At 37.4% G+C, this 26,498-nt stretch overlaps 2 protein-coding genes and 1 long non-coding RNA gene across 4 annotated transcripts; 2 read left to right on the top strand and 1 right to left on the bottom strand.

Moving 5' to 3' along the window:
- Positions 1-8,271: 8,271 nt before the first annotated feature.
- On the top strand, positions 8,272-10,598 carry LOC113357592. Of its 2 annotated transcripts, none has more exons than XR_003363712.1 (2): positions 8,272-8,539; positions 8,628-10,598. It is a non-coding gene; the product is annotated as an uncharacterized LOC113357592 (long non-coding RNA). The 2 variants fall into 2 exon arrangements; XR_003363711.1 differs by having other exon boundaries at positions 8,641-10,598.
- Positions 10,599-17,967: 7,369 nt separating this feature from the next.
- On the top strand, positions 17,968-20,681 carry LOC113357593 (protein ECERIFERUM 2-like). The gene is made up of 2 exons (XM_026601037.1): positions 17,968-18,678; positions 19,700-20,681. Exons 1-2 carry the CDS (start codon positions 18,244-18,246, stop codon positions 20,573-20,575), a joined length of 1,311 nt encoding a protein of 436 aa, XP_026456822.1. The 5' UTR covers positions 17,968-18,243; the 3' UTR covers positions 20,576-20,681.
- Positions 20,682-20,736: 55 nt separating this feature from the next.
- On the bottom strand, positions 20,737-23,582 carry LOC113357594 (fructose-1,6-bisphosphatase, chloroplastic-like). Its single transcript, XM_026601038.1, has 3 exons — positions 22,831-23,582; positions 21,702-22,098; positions 20,737-21,300 (listed from the first exon to the last, which is right to left on the bottom strand). The coding sequence occupies exons 1-3, from the start codon at positions 23,230-23,232 to the stop codon at positions 20,900-20,902; spliced, it is 1,200 nt and encodes a 399-aa protein (XP_026456823.1). The 5' UTR covers positions 23,233-23,582; the 3' UTR covers positions 20,737-20,899.
- Positions 23,583-26,498: the final 2,916 nt, after the last annotated feature.

Raw genomic sequence — 26,498 nt, forward strand, 5'->3', positions numbered from 1 at the left:
TTGTGAAAGGTTGTGAAGACAAAGTATGCAACTTGAAAAACTCTCTGTATGGTTTAAAACAAGCACCTAAACAGTGGCATGAAAAATTTGATCATGTAATGATATCTAATGGCTTCAAGGTTAATGAATCTGATAAATGTGTTTACATTAAATCTGTGGATGATTTTCATGTTATTGTGTGTCTGTATGCTGATGATATGCTCATATTAGGCAGTAACCTTGATATTATTAATACCACTAAAATCATGCTTAACGAAAACTTTGACATGAAAGACTTAGGCCCTGCTGATGTAATCTTAGGGATGAAAATCAGAAAGACGTCTGATGGATATAGTCTTAGTCAATCTCATTATGCTGAAACTTTACTGAAGAGATTTAATCATGAGAATGCTAAACATGTATCTACTCCTTATGATCCCAATTGTAACTTGAAAAAGAACAAGGGTGATGGAATTTCTCAACTTGAGTATTCTCGCGTTATTGGCAGTCTCATGTATTTGATGAACTGTACAAGACCTGATATTGCCTACACTGTGAGTAGATTGAGCAGGTACACTTGCAACCCTGGGCGGGATCACTGGAATGATCTCTACAGAGTTTTACGCTACCTGAGGGGCACTTCAAACTATTGATTAAGTTTTGGAAGTATCCTGCTGTGCTGGAAGGTTATTGTGATGCCAACTGGATATCAGACTCAGATGAGTGCAAATCCATTAGTGGGTACATCTTCACACTTAGAGGTGCGTCTGTGTCATGGAAGTCTTCCAAATAGACATGTATAGCTCGATCCAGTATGGAGTCTGAGTTTATAGCCTTGGAGAAACCTGGAGAGGAAGCTGAATGGATACGAGGTTTTCTGGGAGGAATTCCACTCTGGCCCAAGCATGTGTCTTCGATCGCAATCCACTGTGACAGTCAAGCTGCTATTGGATGCGCAAAGAATAGTGTATACAACGGAAAGTCTATACATCTACAAAGAAGACACAAGACAGTGAAACAACTACTCTCTACTGGTATCATCTCTATAGATTTTGTGAGGTCTAAAGAGAATATTGCAGATCCTTTGACGAAAGGATTATATAGAGAGGTAGTTAGATCCACGTCGAGGGGTATGGGACTTAAGCTCATAGAATAAATCGCCATGAAGGATACTCAACCTTGTGAATGGAGCTCCAAGATCAAGGTTCAATGAGACAACTAATTTTTGGTGATGTTGACAGAGCACTATCTTTGTCCCTCCCTATGGTGTAACTGTGTGATAGCTACCTGCATGAGTTAGGATGATATGTTGAGATCTTAATGAGTACCATGGCTTTGCTTAAAGCGAGGTATGGCAGGACACTCTTAATTGACTCACCTATGTGGATGTTGGAAGTGGGGCCGCTTCCTATGAGAATTTGAGTTGATTCTTTAGAGACATTCATTAAGTTTGGGATTTAGCCCACGGGCACAACCGCAAGATCTTGGCAGCTTTTCTTTTGTAGCATCAAGTGTGGTTGTTATTTCTGAATTGCATTCATTGTTGGCGGTTCAAGACATTGTGTTCACCGTTTCAACAAGCAGTTCCGGTAACCTCTCACTAAGTTAAGGTTCAATCTCTGGGACACCTTAGCCTAATTTTGATGTATTCTGTTTTCTCGTGTTTTATCGATATGTTTTATCAATCATGTGGGGGATTGTTGGAAAAAACGGGCATGGACATTGACTTGATCCCTATACCTATTGCCCACTAATTGTTTTTTCATTTGAATAGATAAAACAATAGTCCCACGTATACTAAAATCTTAAGAGTTTTAGACTTAATACCATGGGTTTTGCCTAAAGGGCATGGCTCTTTGGGTCTACACACTTTTGTGTGAGGGGGAAGACTTAGACTATGGAAAGGTTGCCTTTCCCGTACGCGCGGTGCTTCGCACCGAAGCACGCACGCCGCCGTACGTCCGGTCGGGCGGGCGGTTCGGGTTCGGGTGTGGGTTGAAAGACCTATCTTTTTGCTGAAATTTTCAAACATGTATCTCACTCAGTTTTAATCTTCTCTTGTTGGAATTTGCATACGCGTGAGAAAACACTGACAAAAGCAAAAGTCGTTTTTCTGCCTAAAGTTGTTTCTGACTGACAGAAAGGAAAACTGTTTTTCTGCTTAAAGTAAAAGTGTTTTGACTGACAAAAGCAAAGATGTTTTCTGCTTAAAAAAAAGTTGTTTTCTGTCAAAGTTGTTTTCTGACAAAAGGTTATCCATGCGTGAGAATCTTTCCTTTCTTATTTGTAACGGCCAATTTTTTTTTTTCAAATAGTATATAAGGAACAGTCTTAATCCCATTTAAGAGAACAGAAACAAAAAACAACTTCTTCCTCCTTCATTTACTTCTGCTACTGTATTTTGTTTCGCTGTAAGTTTTTCATTTCTTCGTACATCTCTGCCAAGCTCTTAGAGAACTATCTTTGTATGATACATTGAGGGGTACTATCAGTAGTTGTATCCTGGAGGTGACTTGTCAACTGCTATAGCATCTCTCTTCCAGAAAAATAGCAGGCAATATTAGAGCTTCTCCAATGGAATGTGTGTGTGGGAAAAAGTCTTCATCCACATAGGATACAAATCCATATTTCCTAAAATCTTTCTTTCTCCAACCCTAACCTCTTCAACAAACATGGAGATGACATGTCATATTTTTCTATAGACATCCTCTAGCTCGACCTCTTGTTTCAGAGGTTCACCAAGAGGATGTGTATCAATCCTAATCAGCATTTTTATTATTAAAAAAATTATTAATCACAAAATAGAATAACGATATTTATATATCCTTTCTCCTTCCTTTCTGGAACGAAGCTTTTTTTTCCCTTTCCTTTCTTTCTCCCTTGTTTTTTCAACCAAAGCCAGGAAACTATCTCGTTCGTACTGTGTATCAATCGGGTAAATATGTTTTCTTCTTTTTATCAATAACTCTTATTTTATAGATTAATTGAATCTCCATGATGATATCCAAATCAATATTACAGCTTGTTACAGTATTCTATATTTCTTTGAAAAATTAGAGTTACCAATCTTCGTTGTTACCGACTTTGTCTTTTAGAGAAAAAGTTATTCCGATTTGATTTGTATATTTGATGTTTCTTTCTAACAGTAGAATAATAAGTCCATGATGTCACATACTTTAACGTTGATATGTAATATTTTTGTTAATGATTTCAAGTTGTATAGTATTTATTGATATTTGAGCATATACAACATTTTTTAGGTTGAATATCCATGATGGCATCATCAAAACTTTCATACGACAGTGATAGTTCGTCTTATGGTAGTGAATCGGATGGGGATGATTCATTATCTGTTTTCCAGAGCTTTAGAAAGAAACAACGGTTTGGCGACAACTTAGACAGTACTACTGCAATGAAGAAATCAACTGGAATTATCACCTCTATTGTTCCAGCCATGGTTGCAACTACGATGATAAACGTCAAGGGGCCTCATGGTGGATCAGTTTTGGGTAGAAGATACATTGAACGTGATAGAAAGGTTCGTCATAATTTGATTATCAAAGATTATTTCAGTGGCGGGAGTCGAAATATCCACCAAGTTATTTTCGTCGTCGCTATCGGATGGATATTGATCTATTCAAGCGTATTTTACATGGAATTCATGACCATGACGACTACTTTACACAAAAGGTTGATGCTGCTAAGAAGTATGGTTTGAGTCCTCTGCAAAAGATGATGGCCTCAGTGAAAATGCTTGCATATGGTTGTCCAGCTGATTATGTTGATGAGTACATTCAGATTGGTGAAAGTACGGCAATTGAATGCCTGAAACGCTTTTGTGATGCTATAATTGGTGTTTTCGAGGAGAAATACTTGAGAAAACCAAATGAAGATGACATCAAAAAGTTGTTTAAAGAAGGAGAAGATCGTGGTTTTCCCGGAATGCTTGGAAGTCTTGATTGTATGCATTGGCCTTGGAGGAATTGCCCTGTAGCATGGCATGGTACACACACAAATGGTTTTAAGAAGGTTCCCACTCTAATTTTAGAGGCAGTGGCATCCGAAAGTCTATGGATATGGCATGCATTCTTTGGCATGGCTGGTTCAAATAATGATCTTTCTGTTTTAGACAGATCTCCCTTGTTTGATGACATAGTTAATGGTGTTGCTCCACCGTGTAACTTTGTTGTTAAAGGCCATCAATATGATATGGGATATTATTTATCCGATGGAATTTACCCTCAGTATGCAACTCTAATCTAAACCATCTCAAGTCCTAATACCGCCAAAGAGAAGTTTTTTGCCAAACGCCAAGAAGCTGTACGTAAAGATGTGGAGCGGGCATTCGGGGTACTGCAAGCAAGGTGGCACATTGTTAAGGGGATGACACGTATGTGGAATGTAAAAGATATAGGGAAGATCATGAAGACTTGTATCATTTTTCATAATATGATCATTGAGCATGAGCGTCAACAAGGAGTCGACCCTGAAAATTGGAGGCCACTTCCGGATGAAAATGTTGAACCTGTTGTTCCACAGCATGACTGCGCATTTTTAGTCGATAACATGATTAATCGAATAAGGCAGGTTCGAGACAAGGAAGTGCACAACGAGCTTAAGATTGATCTCATTAACCAATTACGGGATCAATTTGGAGATTCAGAAAATTAGCTGCGGGGTTTCCTTATTTGCAGCATAGGAGTTGCTGGTGTTTTAATTGTTTTGAATAAAGATGTTGGTTACATCCCAGGTTAGAGTTATCATTGAGAGACCCTTATTAGTATTTGCTATTGCAGTTTTGCCTTTATTTTATTTATGGATGATCACTACTGTTTTGAACTGGTGCAATTATGTTTTTTACAATTTAATGCATAAATGGTGATTTCTTACTGTATACAGGGTGTTGAAATTTTATACTGTGACATTTATATGATTCATGTGATTATCAAGGTTCCTATTCAAGTTTTTTTACTGTCAGCATTTGCCGCAGAATTGCTAGTTCTATTTGCAGGACTGAATTTTTTTCGCAGGACTGAAATTCTAAGTAACCGGTTTATTTGTTTGCCAGTGACTGAATTTGTTACAGGAAAAGAAGATACGGTTGCACTGGCACTTCATAATAATATTCTGGAGGATATGAAATATGCTTCTGCCTTAGTACGGGTACCTGTTCCTTACAAATCCTTGTGTCGTGCTAGTTTCCGGTGTACCTGGACATGGATTTAATCAAAGCAATATTTACAAGTCTTACAAAATGCTTAGCTATACAAAGATCAGCTGCATACGGAGAGGGTTTTGGTCACCAGAATCGTGAACTAATGACCTAACTGTATCTTTCAAAGCTTAGAAAAAAGCTCGCGTAGTTAGTTTTTTAATACTTCAGTTTGTAAACATTATGAGTATATTGTTTTTATTTGATCTCATGCTTTTGTAATCTACAGAAAAATCTATCGTCAGTTCACTATACTGATATTACTTTGTCCATTAATGATTAATGGAATCACCATTAGCTTGGATTACTGTGTAATCCTTATTAAATGATTAATTTTGAATGATTCACTTATGAACTTATAATCACTATAAGTACCATACTACAACTTGGTATTTTTGAAGTTATAATCCTTCTTAGCCTTGCAATGCGTGAGAATAGTCAGTACACCACCATACTACAGCTTTCTAGAGTTCAGGTAACAGCCTTGAATGGAAACGACATTTGTGGTTTATTTTCCTTGGAGTGTCATGTAGCTAGCTAGAGGGTGAATTAGACAAGTTGCAGATAGCATGAACTATCATTTAGACAATCCCACCAAGCGTGCATATATGGAAAATAAAAAACAACATTGAAAGCATTGATTAATGAAACTCAATTTTATTAAAGATCAGCTAGAAAACATTAAGTTTCGACACCAAATGGAATGTTAAGGATCGCCACAACAGTGACCTTACTGCAGGTACTAAATCATAAAATGCTAATCTAAGACTCAATCAATCAAAGAAAACAACTTACTAAAAGAAATGGTAACCTAAGACTAACTCAATCTAAGGAAACAACTAAACAAGAAATAAACTAGCACCTGCATACTAAAATTTAAATCATCAACCAGTCATCTCCCAAAAGACCTTCCTCTTCCCATTCCTTTATAATTTTCGCCTGCATTTGTTCATACACCTTCCGTATGGCGGGTTGAAGAGGAGTAAGATCAGTTGTCATAATGCGCTCGCATTCCTTTCGCTTCCCTAATTTTTGTTTCTGCCTTTGAGCTTCTTCCTTTAATTGTTGATCCTTTTCTTTCAATTCCAATTCCTTTTTCATCAATAGCTCCATCAGTTCATGGTCTTTTTTATCCATTTCTTTCTTCAATTCCAGTTCTTGTTGATTAAGCAAGTGTTGCTTTTCAACTGTAGTCTGGAAACTACTCAGTATGCCTGCAATATTCTTCTGTTCATGCGCTTTTTGGAGTTTAGCTTTGCTAGTGTTTTTACCCGGAGGTCGAGCAACTCCTTGTTCGGCATCAATGTTCTCATTATCCACATCCGTGACACCATCTGGCAGTGAAGAAGTAAGTGATGTCTGTGCTAAACTATCATCAAGACTTTCACCAGTCTTCTTTTCTTTCTTTGAAGTCCCAGTCCTAGTGAGTTGAAGTGAACACCACTTAGGATTTTCTTTCAGAATTTCCCAACAGTGTTCGAATTTGAATGCTGATCCATCCCCAGTCTCCTTGTAAATTCTCAGTGCATCTCGTTTCTGCAAATGCGGAAGCAACAACAATAAATTATCTCGATTAAAATACGTTATCATCGAATCCATAGACTTTCTATGCAATAGGTAACTACCGTCCTGAAGTACACATGTTTATATGACAAAGCTTTGCTATGTGAGTTACAGTGCATTATATTAAATGGAAAATTATCTTCATGCCATACTTTCAACAGAGAAACTTAAGAGTTATGCCTAGCAAACACCTTGATAACATACTTTACTCTTGCATAATCTTAAAACTGCAAATTACAAAAGAACAGTATAAAAGAAAAAATATCTTACCACGTTCTGAATCGAGACTCCACTTTTTGGAGCTCTCTCTACAGATTCATATGCAACATGAAACTTGGTTACAGCAGCTTGGATCAGACCACAACGGCATGATAAGCCATTGTCTTTCCGAGACTCATCGTAAGTGCCCATGTTTTCCCTCCAAGCACCCAAAATACGACTCCACATCCTTTCACTGGTCTGATCCTTCCCTACAATCGAATCGACAGAGACGTAGAGATAAGCCTTTGTCAGTGCGATGTCTTCAGCTGTCGTCCAAAGTCGACGAGGAGGATTGGAAGATTGGATTGGTGAAGGATTCTTTCCCTTTCCTTTCTTCTTTGTTACTGAAGTTCTTAACGATTGAGTTTCGAAAGGGGGGAATGGGGCATTCATATGACTTTGGAAGGAATACCCAACCCCATATGGTTGTTCAACAGTCGATGAAAACGGACCACTGAATTGATTCATAGGAAAATGAGGGTATTGTATAGGAAATTGTGGTTGTTGAATGGAATGATGATAGTGGGTTTGTGGGGTTACAAACACAGCAGCCGGATCCGGAGGAGTTGCAGGAACATGAACATTTTCATCTTGTTGACACTCGATCGACATAGGGTCTGACATACTTCACCAACAACTAAGCAAAAATTGAAATATTTGATTCATGCATAGTACAGAGAAACCCCAACATACAAACAATCAATATATCAATCAAATAATTATATTTTATTAACCATATGATTACCCTAGATCATGATATAAGCCCTGATATTAGAAATCAACCAGGAAAACAAACTAAAAACTAAAAATATTATGAAAAATATATTCAGATGTACAACTTTGTTACTTTGAATAAAAGTAACAAAACTTTAATCAATATAGGTTGATTACATCTCATCCAAGGCAAAAACTGGATGATAATTAAATCTACCCGATCTTAAAAAAAAAATGATAATCAGAAAGAAAAAGAACAGAAGAAAAACAAAAGATTGAACCTCACCAAACTTTTCTCTATATCTTAATTTCTATCAAACGATTGAATAAACAAGAATAGATGAAATAAGGTTTGTATATTCTCATCTATTTATAGGCAAATCAAGATAACTCATGACCTAGTTTTTGGAGGGAATTTTATTTACCAAATTTATTATACCGCCAAAATAATGAAGGAGTTTTCCCGCGGCAGCGAAAGGTTCAGAAAGTTATAAGGTTGGAGACAGATTTTTTCCATTCCTTATATTTAGGGAAAATTATTAAAATATAGGATAAAGGATGTCTTCCCACAGTGCCACATATGAAGCTGACCACATGATCATTGGAGAAGTTCTTACCTTTAGATCAGCGTATCTCATATGTGTCTCTACTAGTTCATGTTACCATTATCAGTGCATCTCCCGGAACTTCAATCAAGCGTTGGTTTGAGCTAAGTATTTTCTTCTCAATTATTAGGATTGTTGTTGCTGTCTCCAACAAATCACACGCAGAGCAACTTGAAATCGTTCATTCTCTCTCAGACATTAAAAGGTTTAAACCCTAGTTTACCATTTCTCACTTATTAGTCCTATCACTCCATGGATCTTCGTAACTTATTCTCTAAATTTTCTTCCATAAGTTTCTGTCTACAGATCTATACAGCACTTCGGATTATAGCGCGGTTTTTCTTTTCGTCACTCTCCAAAAGACTCATAGGAGATCCTTTTTTCACCCCTCTCTCTGAAATTTCAATTCCAAACGGTGTTTCATTAATTTGGATTTTTGATGTTCTTATTTTCTTATTCTTGTAGGTATTTTTCTATCTGAAGATGCAATTTGAAGAAGAGTAAGTTTCAATCCATATTATTTTTCTTTTCTTTTAGAGTTTCTGTGGTTTTGGCAAGATTTTTTTTTTCTGTATTTGGTTCTCATGTTTGATTGTTGTTTTATTGATACATATGGTTTTGCATTCGTGAGTTGTTCTTCTGCGGTATGATTTGGTTTGAAATTTAGAAGTTGTTGTAGGGTTGTTATGTTTGATATTGGTGATACACAATTGATTTCATGATCTTGTGTTATAATAGTTGTTGAATTGCAGTAGGAGATACTTAAGTCCAAATCATTGGGCTTGTGATAGTTCTGTTTGTATTTGGGTAGTTTATCTTTGTGTGTCGGTTTGTGTTGTCTCAAGGTGCAATTCCTTCTTAAATTACAGTTTGTATTATGTTTTGAATTATTGATAAATACCTAGTGGCTAGTGGCAGTGCCTCATTCCACTGTTCTTCGTACCAAAAATGTCAACATCTTTATATTTCCAATCTGCTGTTGTTATTACTTCTCCGGTGTGATCAGTGAGTACTTCCTATTTGGATATACATTTAACTATACATACACCTACTACTTGAAAATCCTAAGCAACAAAAGAATGTTTAATTGATTATACACATATGTGCCCATAAAATCTCACTGGTGACTTGTTTCACATGGGCTGATTGGCTTTAGCCAGTGGGAATGTTAACTCTCCAGGACGTGTGGAGAAGAAAAACTTAACAACTGTTTAATTTGGTCCGTAGCAGCTCTTGTGGGTGTAGCAAATGAAGTTTGATCATGAACTACCAGTACTCCTGCAATTAGATTGGATTCACTTATATTTTAGTTTCTTTTTGAAATTTTGTTTTTTTATTTTGGTTTTGTTTGTTGTTCTACTTCTACATCCATATGAATATGTTGTTGTACCAAGTTTTGTTTAGTGGTTGTCTAGCTTTCTTGTGACTAGTCAGTGAGCTTATAGAGGAAACTTTGTTGTTTTATACATGATGGAAAATCAACAAAACTGGAGCAAGGCCAGCATTCCAATTCCATATCTACTGGTAAATACTGAACTGTTTGTTCATTACTGCTGTGTTTAGATGTATTTTTGGTTAACATTGTACAAAATGCTTACATTTCCCTCTAAGCAACTGATGTCCTTGAGGAGAGAAAGGTTCGAGGTGATACTAACTCTTCCATGTTAGTATGATATTTCTCTTAGAGTCCAGGATTGCATGGTTTTATTTTCTTCATAAAAAATAAGATTTTTTAAGATGGTTATAGGTAGAACAAGGTTTCTATTTCCAAGATGGTTTTCTTGTTAATTTGAACTATGGTATTGTTTGGTGCTGAATTCTTCTAGTTCTTGATATTTATACCTTTTGTTGGCAGTAAATAAAATCGGAGAGCTCATTTTATCCAATTTGTTATGATTAATCAATTGACCCCTTCAAGCTTCCATTAGACGTGATGATTCTCTACATTGATATTCCTTTTGCTTGGCAGTCTTTGTTCTGATTTGTTTAGCAGGTTCACGTGGCCTAGGAACGAACATCTTTGTTCTGATTTGTTTAGCAGGTTCACGTGGCCTAGGAACGGACATCTGGGATTGGTTTCCTTGGCCGTCTGAGAGTTGATTTAACAAGGACAGGCCAAGTCTACCTTCGAGTTGGGTTGATACTAAAATCCGAGGTTCTGTAAAATAATTTGTTTCTTTCCTTATGGTGAAGTGGGATTCATTATACCTTGTAACAGATATTTTTTTTTTAATGAAATTTAAATTCTTTGTTTTTAATTCAAATTTTATTATGGCTTCAATGTTTTTTTTATCACCGTGTATGGTCTGTAAATCTGCAAACGTGCTTTAACTACATGCAAGCTGTTGAAATAGAGTCTGTCTTGCTGCACTTAAGTTGGGATTTTAGCTACGAGAATGGTGTGGCTAGATAATTTTTGAATAAAAATGAAATTCAAATTAAATTAATATTGAATGAAAAAAAAATTGTTGCCTCAACTTATTGCCTCACCAGTTGGTGTGGCAAAAAACACTAAAAAAAAAGAAATTAAAATTAGAAAATAAATAAAAATAAATAAATTATAAAATATCTTTTTGCCTCATGCTACTGCCTCACTGTTTGGTGTGGCAAAAAACCAAGCTATTGCTACAATATATTGAAGGTGTAGCAATTACTTCTTGCCACCCAGGTTGTTGTCACAGGTGTGCAAAATGTTTTTATGTGGCAAAAGGATATAGACACACGAAATATGGCTTCTTGCCACAAGAGTGACGTGTTGCAATACACCGCTTTTCTTGTAGTGTATGTTCCCCGGCAGAACCCTTAATATCGATATGACATGACGGATTTATGTTCACTCGCAGCGGAGTAGCATGAATCTCCAAGAACCAAAGTTAAGGCCATCGCACGAAATGCTCAGATGAAAAGCACGCTGCATTCTGTAGATAAGGATTTTTGTGGCAGCATACAAAATCCAGCCAGTTATTGTGATAACTCACAAAAAACTCATAAACCCGACTAATTTGCAAAATTAGTGTTTCGCGCCCCGCGCAATACACTAGACCCCGTTGGTTGAAAAACTATGCTTAGCCAAACCAGGCGATTAAATCCGCCACAATGCACTGGAAGTGTGGCCACGCCCTAGCTTGTCGGCCCCACTTCCCATCGACCAATCAGGTCGCTCTAAAACCGCCACACTCACGCAGAAGTGTAGCCACGCCCATGTCTGGTCGGCCCTCTTACATTAACCAATCAGGTTACTTTAAACTCGTCACAGTGTTGAAAAGAAGGAAACCGCGCCAGATGGCCGCAAAGCCAATAGGTTTCCCAAAAATGCACCAGCATGCCAAAGCAACATTCCAAACATGCCAAATGCACATACCAGGCACACATGCCAGATGCACATGCCAAACGCGCCAAACATGGTCACTCGCCCCATGCGACGTGCTATATAGGCTAATTAAGGTTTCGACAAGCCTAACCCTAATTTAAGCAAGATTTCCACACCGACGTGCCAAGGTTTTGATGGCTATGGATACACAACCGCGTCGAAGGCATGCACGAGCCATGCCAGCCATGCCGTATGCCGCCAGCGCGAGTTGAAGGCGCCACTGCCAATTAAAGGTAGCCATGATCGACGGTTATCTTTCCTCCTGAGATGCAATCTCAGCCATCCAAGTTCGCCACCAAACTAACGGACTTGTGGCAACTTTTGAGCGACCATGACGCCAAACCCTAAATTGGCCACGACGCTAAGCCCTAACCTTGGTCGTGCCGCCAAGCCTTAACTTTAGTCACGGAGCCAAATCTTAAACTTTGGTCATGCTACAATACCACGGCCACTGGCATGCCACCATGCACTACTATACCAATGGCGCCACTTCTCTATGTAACAAGATGCGGCCATAATCAACGACCACTCTTCCTCATGAGATGTAATCTCAGCCATCCGAATTCGCCACCGAGCCGTTCAGCTCGTGACAAGTTTTAAGCGACTAGCCAAAAACGAGCCTAACATCACGTATGCTATTTACCTACGGCAAGCCTCTCAATTCTAAACTTGACACACATAGCAAAGTGCTACATGTTTTCCACGAAAACATTCGAGACATCAAAACATGTCACAAACTGGGGGATACTCATCAGGGTATTAGTCTGGCGGTTTACAGCATGCAATATGCCCGTTACAGAAAGTGTCATAAAGCGGGGAGGTTAGTAATGGCAATAAATAATGGTGTAGACGTATCCTTCATTATGGAAACATAAATTCCAGGCGTTACCCGTTACTCCCTTCTTCCACCACTCAATCGTTTCCACTTCCCACGAGACCAGGGTACGTTTTGTTACAACTTGTATAAATAGGTCTCACCTATTTTCCACCAAACAACAAGTTTTGGTCAGGAGAACAATACAACATCCAGAAATCATCTGATAGCTTCTCATTCAGCTAGCCAGTTCAACTTTCTGATACAAGTCACGAAACACCCACACTTCCGGAATCAACTATTCTGGTCTCAACACTTTCTTCGCTTCCCTCCCTAAGACCAACCCTTCTCCTTCACTTTGTGGCCGAAGCAAGCTGATAGACGCATTTATGTGTCTAATTTGTCCTCAATGTTTCGTATTGTTAGTACTCGTTTTCGTCCTTATTATGGTGTTTTGTGTGTTTGTAGGTATTTTTTGGAAATAAATATTGTTGGAAAATTCGGCTCGAAAAGTTGCTCGGAGCACCCCGGAGGACATTTGCTATACGGACCCCCACTTTTGCTTTGTGTCACCCACGGATATGTGTAGCCCATTTTTCCACATCACCCATTTATTATTCGGCACCCAGGACGTTGGATAAGGGCTAACCATCTTCTTCATTTCAAAAGTTATGTTTTGGCGGGAAATTTTTGGTTTCAATGTCAGAACTAGGGTTGCGAATTTGAGCTTGTTTCAGTGAGACTAAAGAGCTGGAACAGTTTGGCTATCTTCCTTTGAGCCTAACAAGATTGTTTTGGGTCTTTGGTTCAATGGATTTTGGCTAGAACTCGAGTTAGAAGAAAACAGGGAGGTTTGTTTGGCCGAGAAGACATTCACGGGAAATAACGTGAAGATAATGTTCTTGCATGAGTTTTACTTCACCAGGGACTCATTCTAAGCGTGTTTGGAGCATGACTGAGATTAACAAGGAAGGTTGGACAGCTGCAGATGCATGATTGTGAAAGAAAGGAAAGAAAATATCTCCAAAATATTTTCTTTTACTGCCGAATATTGGAAGGATTTTCCGGAGTAATGAGCGAAGATTCTTGTCCCTGTTGAGTATAAATAGCCTATTAGGGTATCACTGAAGGGTTACGGAGAGAATTGGGAGGATTTAGAACATCTCAGAGGCGAGAAATTGAAAGTTGCAGAGAGTCACCATTTCTGTTGTTGCATAGCTGAAGAACACGAAGAACAAACCAGCAAAGACAGTCGTTTTTCTACATTGATAACGACTCACAGCCGAGGGTCGTACATCAGAGGCAGACTTATTTGCTACAGTATCAGTGACACATACTATGTATCGTTCTGGTTTGTAACACATATAACTGTTACAAACCCGGTTTTCATTATATTTCTCCCTTTTCATCATTTGTAAACCATTTTTGAGCAATAATAATGAATTTCGAGCGTGTTTCCAACATGATGATGTGCTAATTCTCTCATAACCAAGACAATGAGGAAGCTATCTACGCATGAATAATTTGGTAACTATTATATTTTCTCTAATATTTAATATAATTCCCTCAATCACTGCTTTTGCAGAGTTTTTAATTGTTTGCATAATTTTCTTCATTAGTTGTGATTCAATTAGATAGGTTATGCTTTGATTAGATAATCTATGCTTAGGGGATACAATTAATTTTTGAGAATTTGCTTGATTATTTGTGAGTTAAGAAAATAAGGGACTTAAAGATCATTAGAGTTTTGGGTTATTTACCATCATTCATTCATGTGTTATAGTGGAATCAGTGTCTTGGTTATTTTCTCATATCTTGAAATCAAATTTTCTGTTAAGTTTTCTTTATTTTAAGTTTTATTAAGTCTAGAATCTTTTGCTTTCACAAGCCTCAACGAACCTATTACTACGACTCAATTGAAAATCCGATCACAAGCCTGGAACGGCCATTTCTTGGTTTAGGCCAGGATTGTATAGATTGATCTCTCGAATCAAAAGTACTCCCGTGCAGTACATTGTTTAGGGTTTAGACTCGTTTCTCAACCACACACACGAAATTACTGAAAACAGCAGAAACCGTTTTCACCCACAAACAACCGGTATGCGTACTGACGTAAGTTTCAAGTTCCAGAAATTCAACTGAGTTTGGAAGGTATGCGTATCCGTTCGCATACTGGTGAACCCAAACTTAGTCCAGCCACTTAAGTATGCGTACTCGTTCGCATACTTGAGTAGGTTATGTTCTAAAATCGATTTGTTCATGAACTAATATATTTATATAATAAAGAATGCAATCTTTTGGAAACCGTGGATATAATGTTCATGAATTTATTCGAGTGAATCAAAATCGACTTTGCTTCAATTGTGTCTTGTATACTTCTATGAGAATATAAACAATTGAAAAACTCTAGAACTAGTTTCATTTGAGTCATTTGAACTAGTTATGGTTAAGATGAATATGGTTGATATGAAAGTTTTCATATGGCTAACTTCAGTTAACTATTGTTGATCCAACAAAGGTGTAAACGTTTAGGTACGGTTACTCATATCTAAATGAAGTTACTTTTCATTTGTGTGTAACAAGCTAAGTTCGATCTAACGGTTGAAAGATATTATCTTGAGTCTAATCAGGTTTTCATCTAACGGTGAATATCGAATGCTTTGTTACTAAGGTAGCATTGATTGCAAACCTTGATTTGAAGACTATATAAGGGAGAAGTCTAACAACTGTGAAACCTAATCCGCACACCTCCTGTGTCAATAGGCTCATGACAACATAACATGGCTATAGCATGTCTATGACATATTTATGACGTGTTTGTGGCATGCATGTACTGCTATCACTGGAAAATGTGGTATAAAAATGGACAAGTGTGCTGGCAAGATGCCACGTCCATGGACAAGTGTTGGTATTGGTGATACCGCCATATCCAAGCGTGGTACTGGAAGTAGCCAAGACTATCATGATGATGCAGTGGCGCCATGGTGGTATTGCACCAATGACCATGGCCAAGCGTTGGTGATAGCATTGGAGAAGTAACACATGGCGCTAGCTGGCAAGGTTGGTATCGCGGCCATGGCCAGTTATATGACGCTGGAGCTAGGAGCAACAATTGATGGCCGTCGGTGGGAGCAACAAGTGATGCCTGTCAGTGGGAGAAACATGTGATGTCGTCGTCCAGAGCAGCAGGTGATGGTCGTCGGCTAGAGCAACAAATGATGGCATTTTCCAGAGTAGCAGGTGATGGCGTCGGCAGGAGCAACAAGCGCCGGTGTTGCTGACAAGCATAGCCCTGGTGCTGGCAGCAACCATGGCCAAGCGTTGGAACTGGCAACAGCGTGCCATGACCACGACCAAATGCTGGCTCTGACATCATTTGTTGCGGCCATGGCCTAGTAGCGTCGGTACTGGCACCAGGTTAGTGTAGCGTTTGAGTGAGACGACATTTGGGAATTGCTCTTAGTGCGGAGACACCATACTCATATAAGAATTGAGTATAGAGTGTATATGAAACATGTTTGAGGAATTCGGCCGTGGAAGTTCTGCGACTCAAATCGATGATCAATATTACTAAATGTGAGTCTAAATATTAATATATAAAACGATTTCAAGGAATACAGTTGTGGGATTATTGCAACTTAGAACATTTTCGATGTTGCTCCGTACTAGTGGTCATCCATCCAAGAGTTCTTGAATCAGTGAAGTTGCAATGCAAAGGCGAGTACAGTATATATAAGTACTGAAATATTCCATAAATATATATAAGACACCAAGAGATCAGCTGGCTCAAAAAGACTCGACCACCGGGAGAGGAACTGACTAGTGACTCGACCGAACAAGAACTTTTTATATTAATTCGAGAAAGTGTCTATCTATGTCAATTGGTGCTTCAAAGTTTTGGGGCTGGGGGATTCATAGGATTCAAATATCCTAAATGTGGATATGAGGGACCTAATCTGCATAAAAGTCCAATTTACCCTTCTCCTCTTTTTCTTCCTCAAAAACCTAATTCAATAACCTAAATCTATATTAAAATCAATAATTTAAATTTATGTCAAAAACCCAAACTAATCTGCCTCTTCTTCTTCCTCTTTTCTTCTTTTCCGTCGCATCGTCCTTTTCCTGTTTTTTTCTTCTTCAACGACGACTAATCGTCGATTTTCAAATGATGAAGAAGTATAATTCAATTTTGATTGGTTAAGGTAATAATCGAAAAAGCCACCATTTACTTTTGCTTTTGATTAGTTAAAAGATTTTATTCGATTAAGTTAGGGTTTAAAAACCAGTTTCTGAAACTGTTTACGACTGAGGGTTCTTATTTTCTCAACCGTAAATCATTTATTACGGTTGTAAAATAGGAATCCCCAACCGTAATCATATACTATGGTTGTGGAAATAGGAATTCCCTGCCATAAAATAGGTATATGGTTGGGAAAAATAAGAATTCTTAACCATAAGTAGGTGTCAATGACTAGGATTTTCCAAGGTTGGATTTCGGCTAGATATCTCCCCACCGTAATAGCTAAATTTCTCAACCGTACCCAGGCGGAAGTTCTAAAGTCCTAGACATAAGTAGAAATTACGGCTGAGAGTTTCTTTATTTCTCAGCCGTAAAGTTTCGGTTACAACATGTTTTCCCAACAGGAAAGTGTCGGTAACGACTGAGATTGTATATTTTCCTAGCCGTAGATACTAAAAGAGTCTTTTTTTTAAATACTTTGACCGGCCAGAAGTAACAAATTTTTTTATGAAAATTAAGTAAGAGGTGTTTCTGACTATTTTGAGTATATATTACTTCATATTCTTTTAAATTTTTCGAAAAAATCCTCCTTCTCTTTCTTTTACGTCAAAAGAAAGAAGTAAAAAAGATCAATTTAGAAAATATAAGAAAAATCATTAAGCTTACTCAACCATTAAACATAATTGATCTTATTAATCAACTTCATTAGCCCTAACTAAATGAAGATATGCTAGCTATAACCGTAAATAATAGGACAAGGAGTTTTGGAGTTCACTACTTAAGGACCCCATTTCCAGCCCCAAACTGCAGCTTCTATTTATCTTATTTTGGAGGTAGATAATTTATTTCCCTGAAATGTATTATCTGTTATAAAAAATTATTTCAATAAAAAAAGAAGATAAATTCATTTGCACATTAGAGGTACATACATAGACCGTAGACCGTAGTGGCCAAGCCATGCAATTCATTTTTGTGCGCATCAATTGTTGGACTTAAAATCGCGTGTTATATTAAATCTGACGCGTATTATGTGTGCGACTTGCATTTAGGTTGCATGCACTTTAACTTCTTTTCAGCTAGATGGATGCATTAAATATGATTCAACAAACTCAGCATTTAATTTGCAGTTATATTTTTTGATAAATCCACCATTAATTGTACTAGAAAGTAGAAACATAGCACCGGTGCACAATAACTCCTCCGTCCGTACTTTGAAATAAGATCTAGGAGCTTCAGTCTTTCCCAACTGTCCACTAATGGAATTAAAAGTAAATAAACCAAAAAATAAAAATAAAAGAAGCTAACCCCGACCACTTTTATCTTATTAACTCATCACAATTGATTGATTCTATCTATAACTATTTCTTGGTGTCTGTTATTGTCTTTAAAATCCATCCGTCTAGACATCCCTCAGAACACACGCATTCATTCTGTAGCTCGCTTTCTCTTTATCCACCACAATATTCTTCATTTTCTCCATCTACGATGGTTTCAAGCGAGGTTGAAACCCTAGTTTACGACAGGAAGTTATCGTCTGTGGTACCAGCTGGTGTAACCGAAGAAAACATGGCTAAAGAACTTAGTTGCATGGATAAAGTAATGAAACTTCATTACTTAAGAGGAGTTTATTTCTTCCCAAGTAGTGCAGTTCAGGGCTTGAATGTAACACTTTTTAAAGAACCCATGTTTCGATTGTTAGAGCTTTATTGCGCTACTTCAGGAAGAATTCGGAAATCGGAAACAGGACGACTGTTCATCAAGTGTAACGATAGTGGTGTTCGGATCATCGAAGCTAAAACTGATAAAACCATCGATGAGTGGTTGGAGATGCAGAAGGATCATTATTCTGTTGATAATCATCTTGTGTCAAATCAAGTTCTTGGTCCTCAATTAGCATTCTCACCTTTGGTTCTTATACAGGTATGTTTCTTTTCTTTTTTTCTTTTTTTTTTGGTTATTAATCAAGTCATAAACTGATAGTAATTAATTTTCTGGAAGAAAAAAAAGGTCTTAAAACTGAAAAATATGTTCATATCATATCTTTTGTTTGTATTTTTGCTGTCCTGGTAAAAATATTGGCATCATATGATAGATTTCATCAGTGAGAAATTTGTATTACTAATTACGTTACCGGAATGTTGTTTATTTTGGTGGATACCGGTGGAACCCATCAAGGCCTACCAACTTCCCTTGGTCTTCTCTCGGTATAGTCCTCAGTACGATATTTGCATTTTAGTAAAATTGGTAGAATGTATTTTATTGTTGATGAGAATGGTGGCTTTATTGTAGACTTGTAATGACCCTACAATCGATAATGGCCATAGTATTAAATTTTCTTCCAGGCTGCTCAAGAGAGCTTTGAATGGAAAGTGATATTTGTGTGTGTGTGGCAGTTTAATACAGTATCTTTTTTATATATCCATAGTACTGTTGATTCGGACTTTTCCAGTCCTAATTGATTCCTTTGTATATCCATAATATGCCCGAAATCCATAATCAACGGAACAAAGTAGCTAGCTAAAACAGTTCTGCAGGGGGTGAGATGGGGAGTTCTGCTCAAGTAAGACTCCCATAATAAGGTCCTGTTAATTCCCAACAGGACCTCTATATCAAAAACTTACACTTAACATTTATTATTATAGTAGAACCTCTATATAAGAATACTCTTGAAACCATGAAAAAATATACTTATATAGAGGTAATTTTTACACTGATTAGGTCAAGTTGGGATCATTATTTTTTATTCTTATAAGGAATTTATTCTTTTATAAAGTATTTTTATATGGAAGTTCTACTGTACTAAGGTTCTACATTTAAATATACATAAATGACACCCCTCACATCACATGTCCCATTTCTTGCATGGTATACTAAACAAATCAAAAGAAATATAGCATACATTCTTTGATTTTAAACGTATTCTAATCCTTTGAATTCCCAGTTCACTTGGTTTAAATGCGGAGGACTTTCAGTGGGGTTCAGCTGGACCCATGTGCTGGGCGATGCATTCGCAGCTTCAAATTTTATCAACATGTGGGGTCAAGGAACGGCAGGAAACCTACCAACCAAGTCACTGCAACGCCAACCCAAGCAAGCTGATCAAATACAACTATCAGCCGAGGCAGAAGCACAACCACTATCTGTCAGAAGGGTGGAACCAGTTGGAGATCACTGGGTAGCTGCAATTAACTGCAGAATGGAAACATTTTCTTTCCAAATAACAGCTTCACAATTAGAGGACCTACAAACAAAAGTAGCAAGTAAAAACCAGGCTGGTAAACTTCCACCATTTGAAGCTCTTTCAGCTGTAATTTGGCAATGCATAGCAAAAACAAGAGAAGATATAGAACAAAATGTGATCACCATCTGCAGAGACGATTTTCATAACAGAGATGAAAATGTTTTAAAGAATAATCAGATGTTAAGTATAGTTAATGCAGATTTCTCTGTAGCTGATGCCGAAGTATCGGAACTGGCTGAATTGATCATTAAGAAATCAGTGGAAGAAAAAACCTTGGTTGAGAAAACAGTGGAAAAGGATCAAGGGATGTCTGACTTTTTAGTCTATGGTGCAAATCTGACATTTGCTAATTTAGAAGACGTTGGCCTTTATGAGTTAGAGCTGAATGGACACAAACCAACTTTCGCCAACTGTAGCATCCATGGAGTCGGCAGTGAGGGAGTGGTCTTAGTGCTTCCAGGACCGGAACCTGTTAAAGAAGGCAGTGGCAAAGGAAGGACTGTTACTGTAACCCTTCAGGAAAATCAACTCGCGCAGCTTAGAGAAGAACTCGAACATAAATGGGGTATCATCTAAGAAGGTGAAAAGATTGTCCTCAGTTAATAGCACTAAATTGCTTCCTATAATTAATATATTATTAAGATTGATTTGCCTAATTAAGGTTGTGTTTGTTTTCATTCAGTATATTTTGGTTTTGGTCTCGTATGTACTTAGAGATTGTTATTCAGAGAGTCATGTAACATTATCAAGTGGTAAATGAAATTATTCTGTCATGAATATATACAAATACGGTAGAAGGCCGTGAATCCGCATATAAAAAAAATAATGAACAACATAACACAAGAGTAAATACTTTATCTGTTTTGAGGATCTTGTGAATCGGTTAGGATTCTTAGAACCTTAGACTTCATAGCCAGGGTTTATCTTCTGCTGAACATCTCCATAGCTCTCTAATTCTTCCATGTCTTCCGAACTTCCTAAGAACAATGGTAGCCTTTGATGCAGTTTAACTGGTTGGAATGAAAGAATTTTAACTTTACCATCCGACCCTCTACCCCCAGCTTGCTCCACAAGAAAACTAAGAGGGTTTGCCTCGTAAACTAGACGAAGATGATCCCTTGGATTCATAGTTACCCCTCCGTACATTAAAGTTCGATGAAAATCAGCAACTAGTGAGCAGATATAACGAGCCGAATACTTCTTGGGAAATTTGCCTTTGCCTTGTCTAACAGTGTCGATATATTTCCTTAATCCGTCAGGCCAGTCAAAGTATCGTGCATCATTAACAGAGTATATTTGCCCTGAAGCAACAAATAGTAGCAACAGTATCCAGGTTTAAAGAAGAAAAAATAGCAATATAGAACTAGCACAAATAATCACAGTGGTGTCTCATGTGTGGTCCTCATTGGACTGAGAAATTCAAAACCAACTTAATATATTAAAGATATAGGAATCCCGAGGACTTTGTATTCAACATTCTGGGGAATGGACCACAAATTAACGGTTATCATCTATAGAAAGTAATCAGCAATACAAATTCGAAGTCCGATCATCATCGAAGATGTCTTTGCTCTTAGGGTCTATCCCAGGACTAAAAGAACAGTAAAATGTACTTTGAAGACAAGTTCTGTTTCGTGTTTCTACTGGGGGGATGCGAAAGAGTGTGAGACCATATGTTAATACGAAGAACGGAATAAATTACCTCGAGCTGGAATTTTTATTCTTGGATGAGTAAGAACAAAGTCACCAGTTGTATGATCTAGCGTGAATGCATGTGTTCCCGAACCAAAGCTGACACATAATATAGTGGCTGATGAATACAGAACATAGCCAGCTGCAATGAGTCTACCACCACTCTGGAGAGAGTTGAGTTGAGCTTTCTCTTGTATGGGTAGATGGTCTAGTTTTTCAAGACGGTTATAAATCCCAAATATCGTACCTGTGGGAATGGAAGCATCAATATTTCGAGAGCCATCCAATGGATCAGTGACTACCACAAATGGGCCATCATCAGTTATCCAAACTGGAACATCATCTTCTTCTGAAGCCATGACTGCAGCTTTGCCAGAACTCCGGAGGGAGGACAAAATGATTTCATTCTACAAAAGAGGCATTTCAAGCAATCAGGTGTGCACATCCCCTGCAGTCATAACTTGAAATTTTGGAGAAACCTAATATTGAAGCTGAATAACTCCTTGATCTTACAGGACCAATCAACAAAAAAGAAAAACTATAAGGTGACAGAAACTGCATGGGCTCCCTATTTGTATGCAATGAAAATTCGAATAATCATCTAAACCATCAACGTCATGATCCTTCTCTCAGACTATGCTATTCCAGATTCTATCATTCTCGAATATAAGGAAAGAAAACATCAAAGCATAGTCTCACAAATTTCTATCAAACTATCATGCAAACAGTACCAAATGCAATGTGACATCCATGGAACTTCTAGCTGTACCGGCATATTTTATCCCAATATATGACCAATATGATGAAGCAGATGAACATTTTAAATCTTATTGCCAACAATCGCATTTGCTGTCATTTACATATGAAAGAATCAACAAGGTCATAACTAGTGGATTAAAACTATAAGAATTGTTTAATACTAGTAGCACTACTAGCTTGAGTTTCTACTGAACCAAACACAGAATTCTGGTATCAACTGAAGCCCCAAATTCGCAAGATTTGCAGTAAGATTTCTACTGAACAATTGAAACATGTTTGTAAACCATGAGAAGACAATTTTCCAGCCTACAAGGAAAAAAAAATGAAACTTGACGATTGTACCTCCAAAAACACAATTGAAGAATAGGAAATAAGAGTACCGAGACAATATCCAGTGGCTTTGGAGCATCTCTATCTCCCATTGAAGAACCATCAAAACCCTTTTTTCCAAGTACCGAATTGAATGGGGATGAAACAACTGCAGCAATTCTCTTGCAAGCATACTGTAAATGAGAAATCAAAATTACCATATCATCTCCAACATTTTCTCCATCTTTACCAATAAAATCAATCAAAGTCTTAAAATTATCTTCTCCACCACTTGAATCTGAAGAACCGCCACTATTGAGTTGGGATTTTACCGGTGAACTTTTTAAAGAAGCCATTCTTTGACGATAACAGAGATTTTTACAGAAAACAAGATTTTGTAGCGGGAAATAGGTAGGGTTTCGCGGGAAGGTCGAAGTTGAGTAAAAAAGGAATTGAGCTGTTGATGATTGCATTCAGTTGAAGAATTTATGAGTCCTAAATTAGAGTCTAAATAATTGTGCGAAAATTAGGGTTTCTGAGGGTCAAATTGCGTCTGTGTCGAGCTATGCTTACAACTGTTTTTGTGTGAAGAGAAAACTGATAAAAGGAGTTTTTAAGGTGGAGGGTCCTTGAGCTCGACTACACTTTTCTATCCTAATCCGAGACTTAACTATGTAGACTAGAAATCAAGACTCATAGTTTTGATCACTAACATTGACAAACATGTTTGATATAACAACGCATGCAAGGTCAACCGAGCTATGCTCTAACAATTATGTTCATGATGCAGTTCTTAAAAGTGGAGATAATGGTTGAGATGCAGCTGCAGCTGTAGCCTGTAGGGGTCATTGTGTTTATGACGTTATAAACTGTTGATGGTTGAAGTTGTGTATGAGTGAATCAGTTTGTGGTTGTGGTTGTGGCTGAAATACAGATGAGTTTAGAGATGAAGCATTAGTACTGGTGAATATATGATAGAGTGGTAATTATAAGTAATGGGTGTGGTTGAATTACAATTGGGAGAGAAGTGTAACTAAAATAGAAGTTGTAGTTAAGGTTTAGATGATTGAGTTTCAGAATGAAGGTTAGATGAATATGTTGAGTTGAATCTTTAGTAAAAGCTTGGAACTGCTAAACTTCGTTGATGCTCATATGTTGGAATTTATGAATAACAATTGATCTGATTAGTTCTTCGAATTTAAGATTCTTATCTTCTTCAGCTTGTTCAGCTCGCCTTGTCATGAATTTATTTTGTATAACTGAATATGACAGCTTGCTTTACTCTGCTTAGTGTAATGGTTAACATCTTACTTACACACATGTGGAACTCTTTTTCATGTTTATATGAATTTCTTTAGAAATAAGTTTTATGTTGCTAGTCTCGTTTATCATGAATTTCTTTTAAGTACTAGGAAATGGATTAGTTAGTTTGTAGAGGACAATGTAAATGTTGAACAGAGGTTTTGAGTGAGACAGAGCGGTCCTGTCACTGAACCAATGTTGAAAAATCAATGCGGCTGTAAATGTTAGGGACTTGGGACGAAAAAACTTAGTTTGAAGAATCTGATGGGCAATTTGTGACATGCACTTTCATGAGAAGATTATACGGGTTTGAACAGGAATGGACAAACTGCTTAGCTTCTAGAATAACTAGTTTTGCAAGCCTTTTCTCTTTCTACGAATAGCTCATCCGTTCTTCTCAATAGTTATTCCTAAGTTCTAACTCAGACGTGAAACATTTTCCTTCGGTTCTTTTTTCCTGGATTTTGTTCATACTGAGACTATGAAATCTTGTTTAAGTTTAAATTGTTCATAATATTGAAAAAAAAATGAAGTCAAGGTCTTAGCAAAAATAGCTAAATGCTTAATAATCATTGTCAAAAGAAAAAACAAGGCATTTATGCTTTGTGATTTTTGTCTCTTATTCTTAGCCTTATTGTGTTTGAATGTTTGTTTGCAGCAAAACATCTTATTCTCGATGGTGTCAAATCCGTAAATCTTCATGATGAAGGGACAGTGGAGATGTGGGACTTGTTTGGCAACTTTCTTTTATCTGAGTCAGATGTGGGAAAGAATATGGCCCTTCCTTCTACGCAAAAGCTGCAAGAGTTGAACAATGCTGTTGCTATTTCAACCTTAACAGAGAAACTGTCTAAGGAGAAGCTTTCCAACTACCAGGTACTTCTATTAATGGTTATTCTTTCATTAATATGTGTTTCGGGAAGCAGTTTATTGACCATGAGAAAATGTTGTCGATTGTTTATTATCGAACACCATAAATCTGTGCTTCAGCCTTTAGGACACAGTTCATTCACGACGAGGATACGCCTTATTGACCATCATTACCCTTTGAAGGATTTAATAAGTGAAAGTAGGTAGTTGTATTCAAGATGTAATAAAACGTACAAGAGAAAGAGTTGTAGGGTTTTATTAAGTAGCATTAACCCTAGACAGAAAGTGATGAAATGATATAGGCACACAGGTAACATAAAAGGCACCCTATACAAGGGGCTAACATATATGAGTAAGAGAGTACTCTAACACCCCTCGTCAAACTGATGCAGTAAGCTAAAGCTGTTGATACTGGGACCTGTGATCAAGCTGTCTTCCAAGATGTACTGAGCTAAAGGTGATTATACTCTACTTCCTGGAGTTTCTATATTTCATACTTGATAAATGTATCATAATTAGGCCGTGAGTCTATATTACAGAAAACTAAGGTAACTGTATTTCTCGTTTTTCTTCATGTAATCTTGTTACTGAAATGCTTAATTTGTGATGTTTCACGACGATGGAAGAAGTCATGTGATGATAGTATGTGTATGAACTCATTTCTTTTGTGTTAATCATCCTAATACTAGTCATTCCTGATGCATTTTATTGCTGGTCTATGTTTACAGCTTCTAGGCATGTTGGGCAGAGATTCTCGACGACTCAATACATCACACCAAGATTTACTCCTAGTGGAACACCGAAAGTGTATTTTACCAGTGGATCACCCAGAGGATATTCTGCTGCTGGATCTCCTAATCTCACTTCTGTTTCCACATCACCCCCTTAATATCAAGTCAGCAATCTTCTGCAGCAAGTTCTCCTCCTCATGAGCATCCTGTACCAGGTCTGTATTAAGAGCCAAAGTCAGCCAAAGCTCATATTTCTTAAAATACATGAAATCTAAAAGGTGTCAGTAGGCACCTTATTAAGCATGAGCATACCAGCAGTGATTTCCTCAGTCGAGTTCTTACTAGTTTAAGTTGACAGAATCTGCCAGTTCTGTCGATTCATTATGGCTGACTTGGCTGAAGCATTCTTGCCATTTTTGCTGTTGTTTTTCTTTTATTCTTTTAGAATTCCCTCAACTAAGTTATTTATCTGGTTTATACTATGTCCAGCGCTCTCTCCTCGAGTTGATGGAAAAGAGTTCTCCCGTCAAGCAAGGTCTGATTATGGGATTCAGTTCTTGATTGTGATTTTAATTAACAATTCTGAAAGCTACAGTGATACTAAATTGATGGATATATGGAACCGCAGTTCGGTGCATTTCTTGCCAGCATCAACGAGCGGAATTCTCAAACTCAAACTTGAGAGGTAAGTACTTTCTGCATTGTGGAAGCTTGTGATTTTTGAAACTCTTTGTCAAATCTCTTGGTCATTGTTTGTCCTTTTCCTCTTTATCCAGGAAACATTAAGGAAGGCAGGAGAAATATTTGGTACAGACGACAAAGATCTTTACACAGTT

The sequence above is a fragment of the Papaver somniferum genome, chromosome 3, assembly GCF_003573695.1.
Source record: "Papaver somniferum cultivar HN1 chromosome 3, ASM357369v1, whole genome shotgun sequence".
Lineage (NCBI taxonomy): Eukaryota > Viridiplantae > Streptophyta > Magnoliopsida > Ranunculales > Papaveraceae > Papaver > Papaver somniferum.

What these genes read in the sequence shown, in the direction of transcription:
- LOC113357593 (XM_026601037.1), top strand. Translation starts at nt 18,244, where the DNA reads ATGGTTTCAAGCGAGGTTGAAACCCTAGTTTACGACAGGAAGTTATCG. An exon ending in CACCTTTGGTTCTTATACAG is followed by an intron (nt 18,679 to 19,699) that starts GTATGTTTCTTT and finishes TTGAATTCCCAG; the next exon opens with TTCACTTGGTTTAAATGCGG.
- LOC113357594 (XM_026601038.1), bottom strand. Translation starts at nt 23,232, where the DNA reads ATGCAATCATCAACAGCTCAATTCCTTTTTTACTCAACTTCGACCTTC. An exon ending in AGCCACTGGATATTGTCTCG is followed by an intron (nt 22,099 to 22,830) that starts GTACTCTTATTT and finishes CCTCTTTTGTAG; the next exon opens with AATGAAATCATTTTGTCCTC. An exon ending in AATAAAAATTCCAGCTCGAG is followed by an intron (nt 21,301 to 21,701) that starts GTAATTTATTCC and finishes TTGTTGCTTCAG; the next exon opens with GGCAAATATACTCTGTTAAT.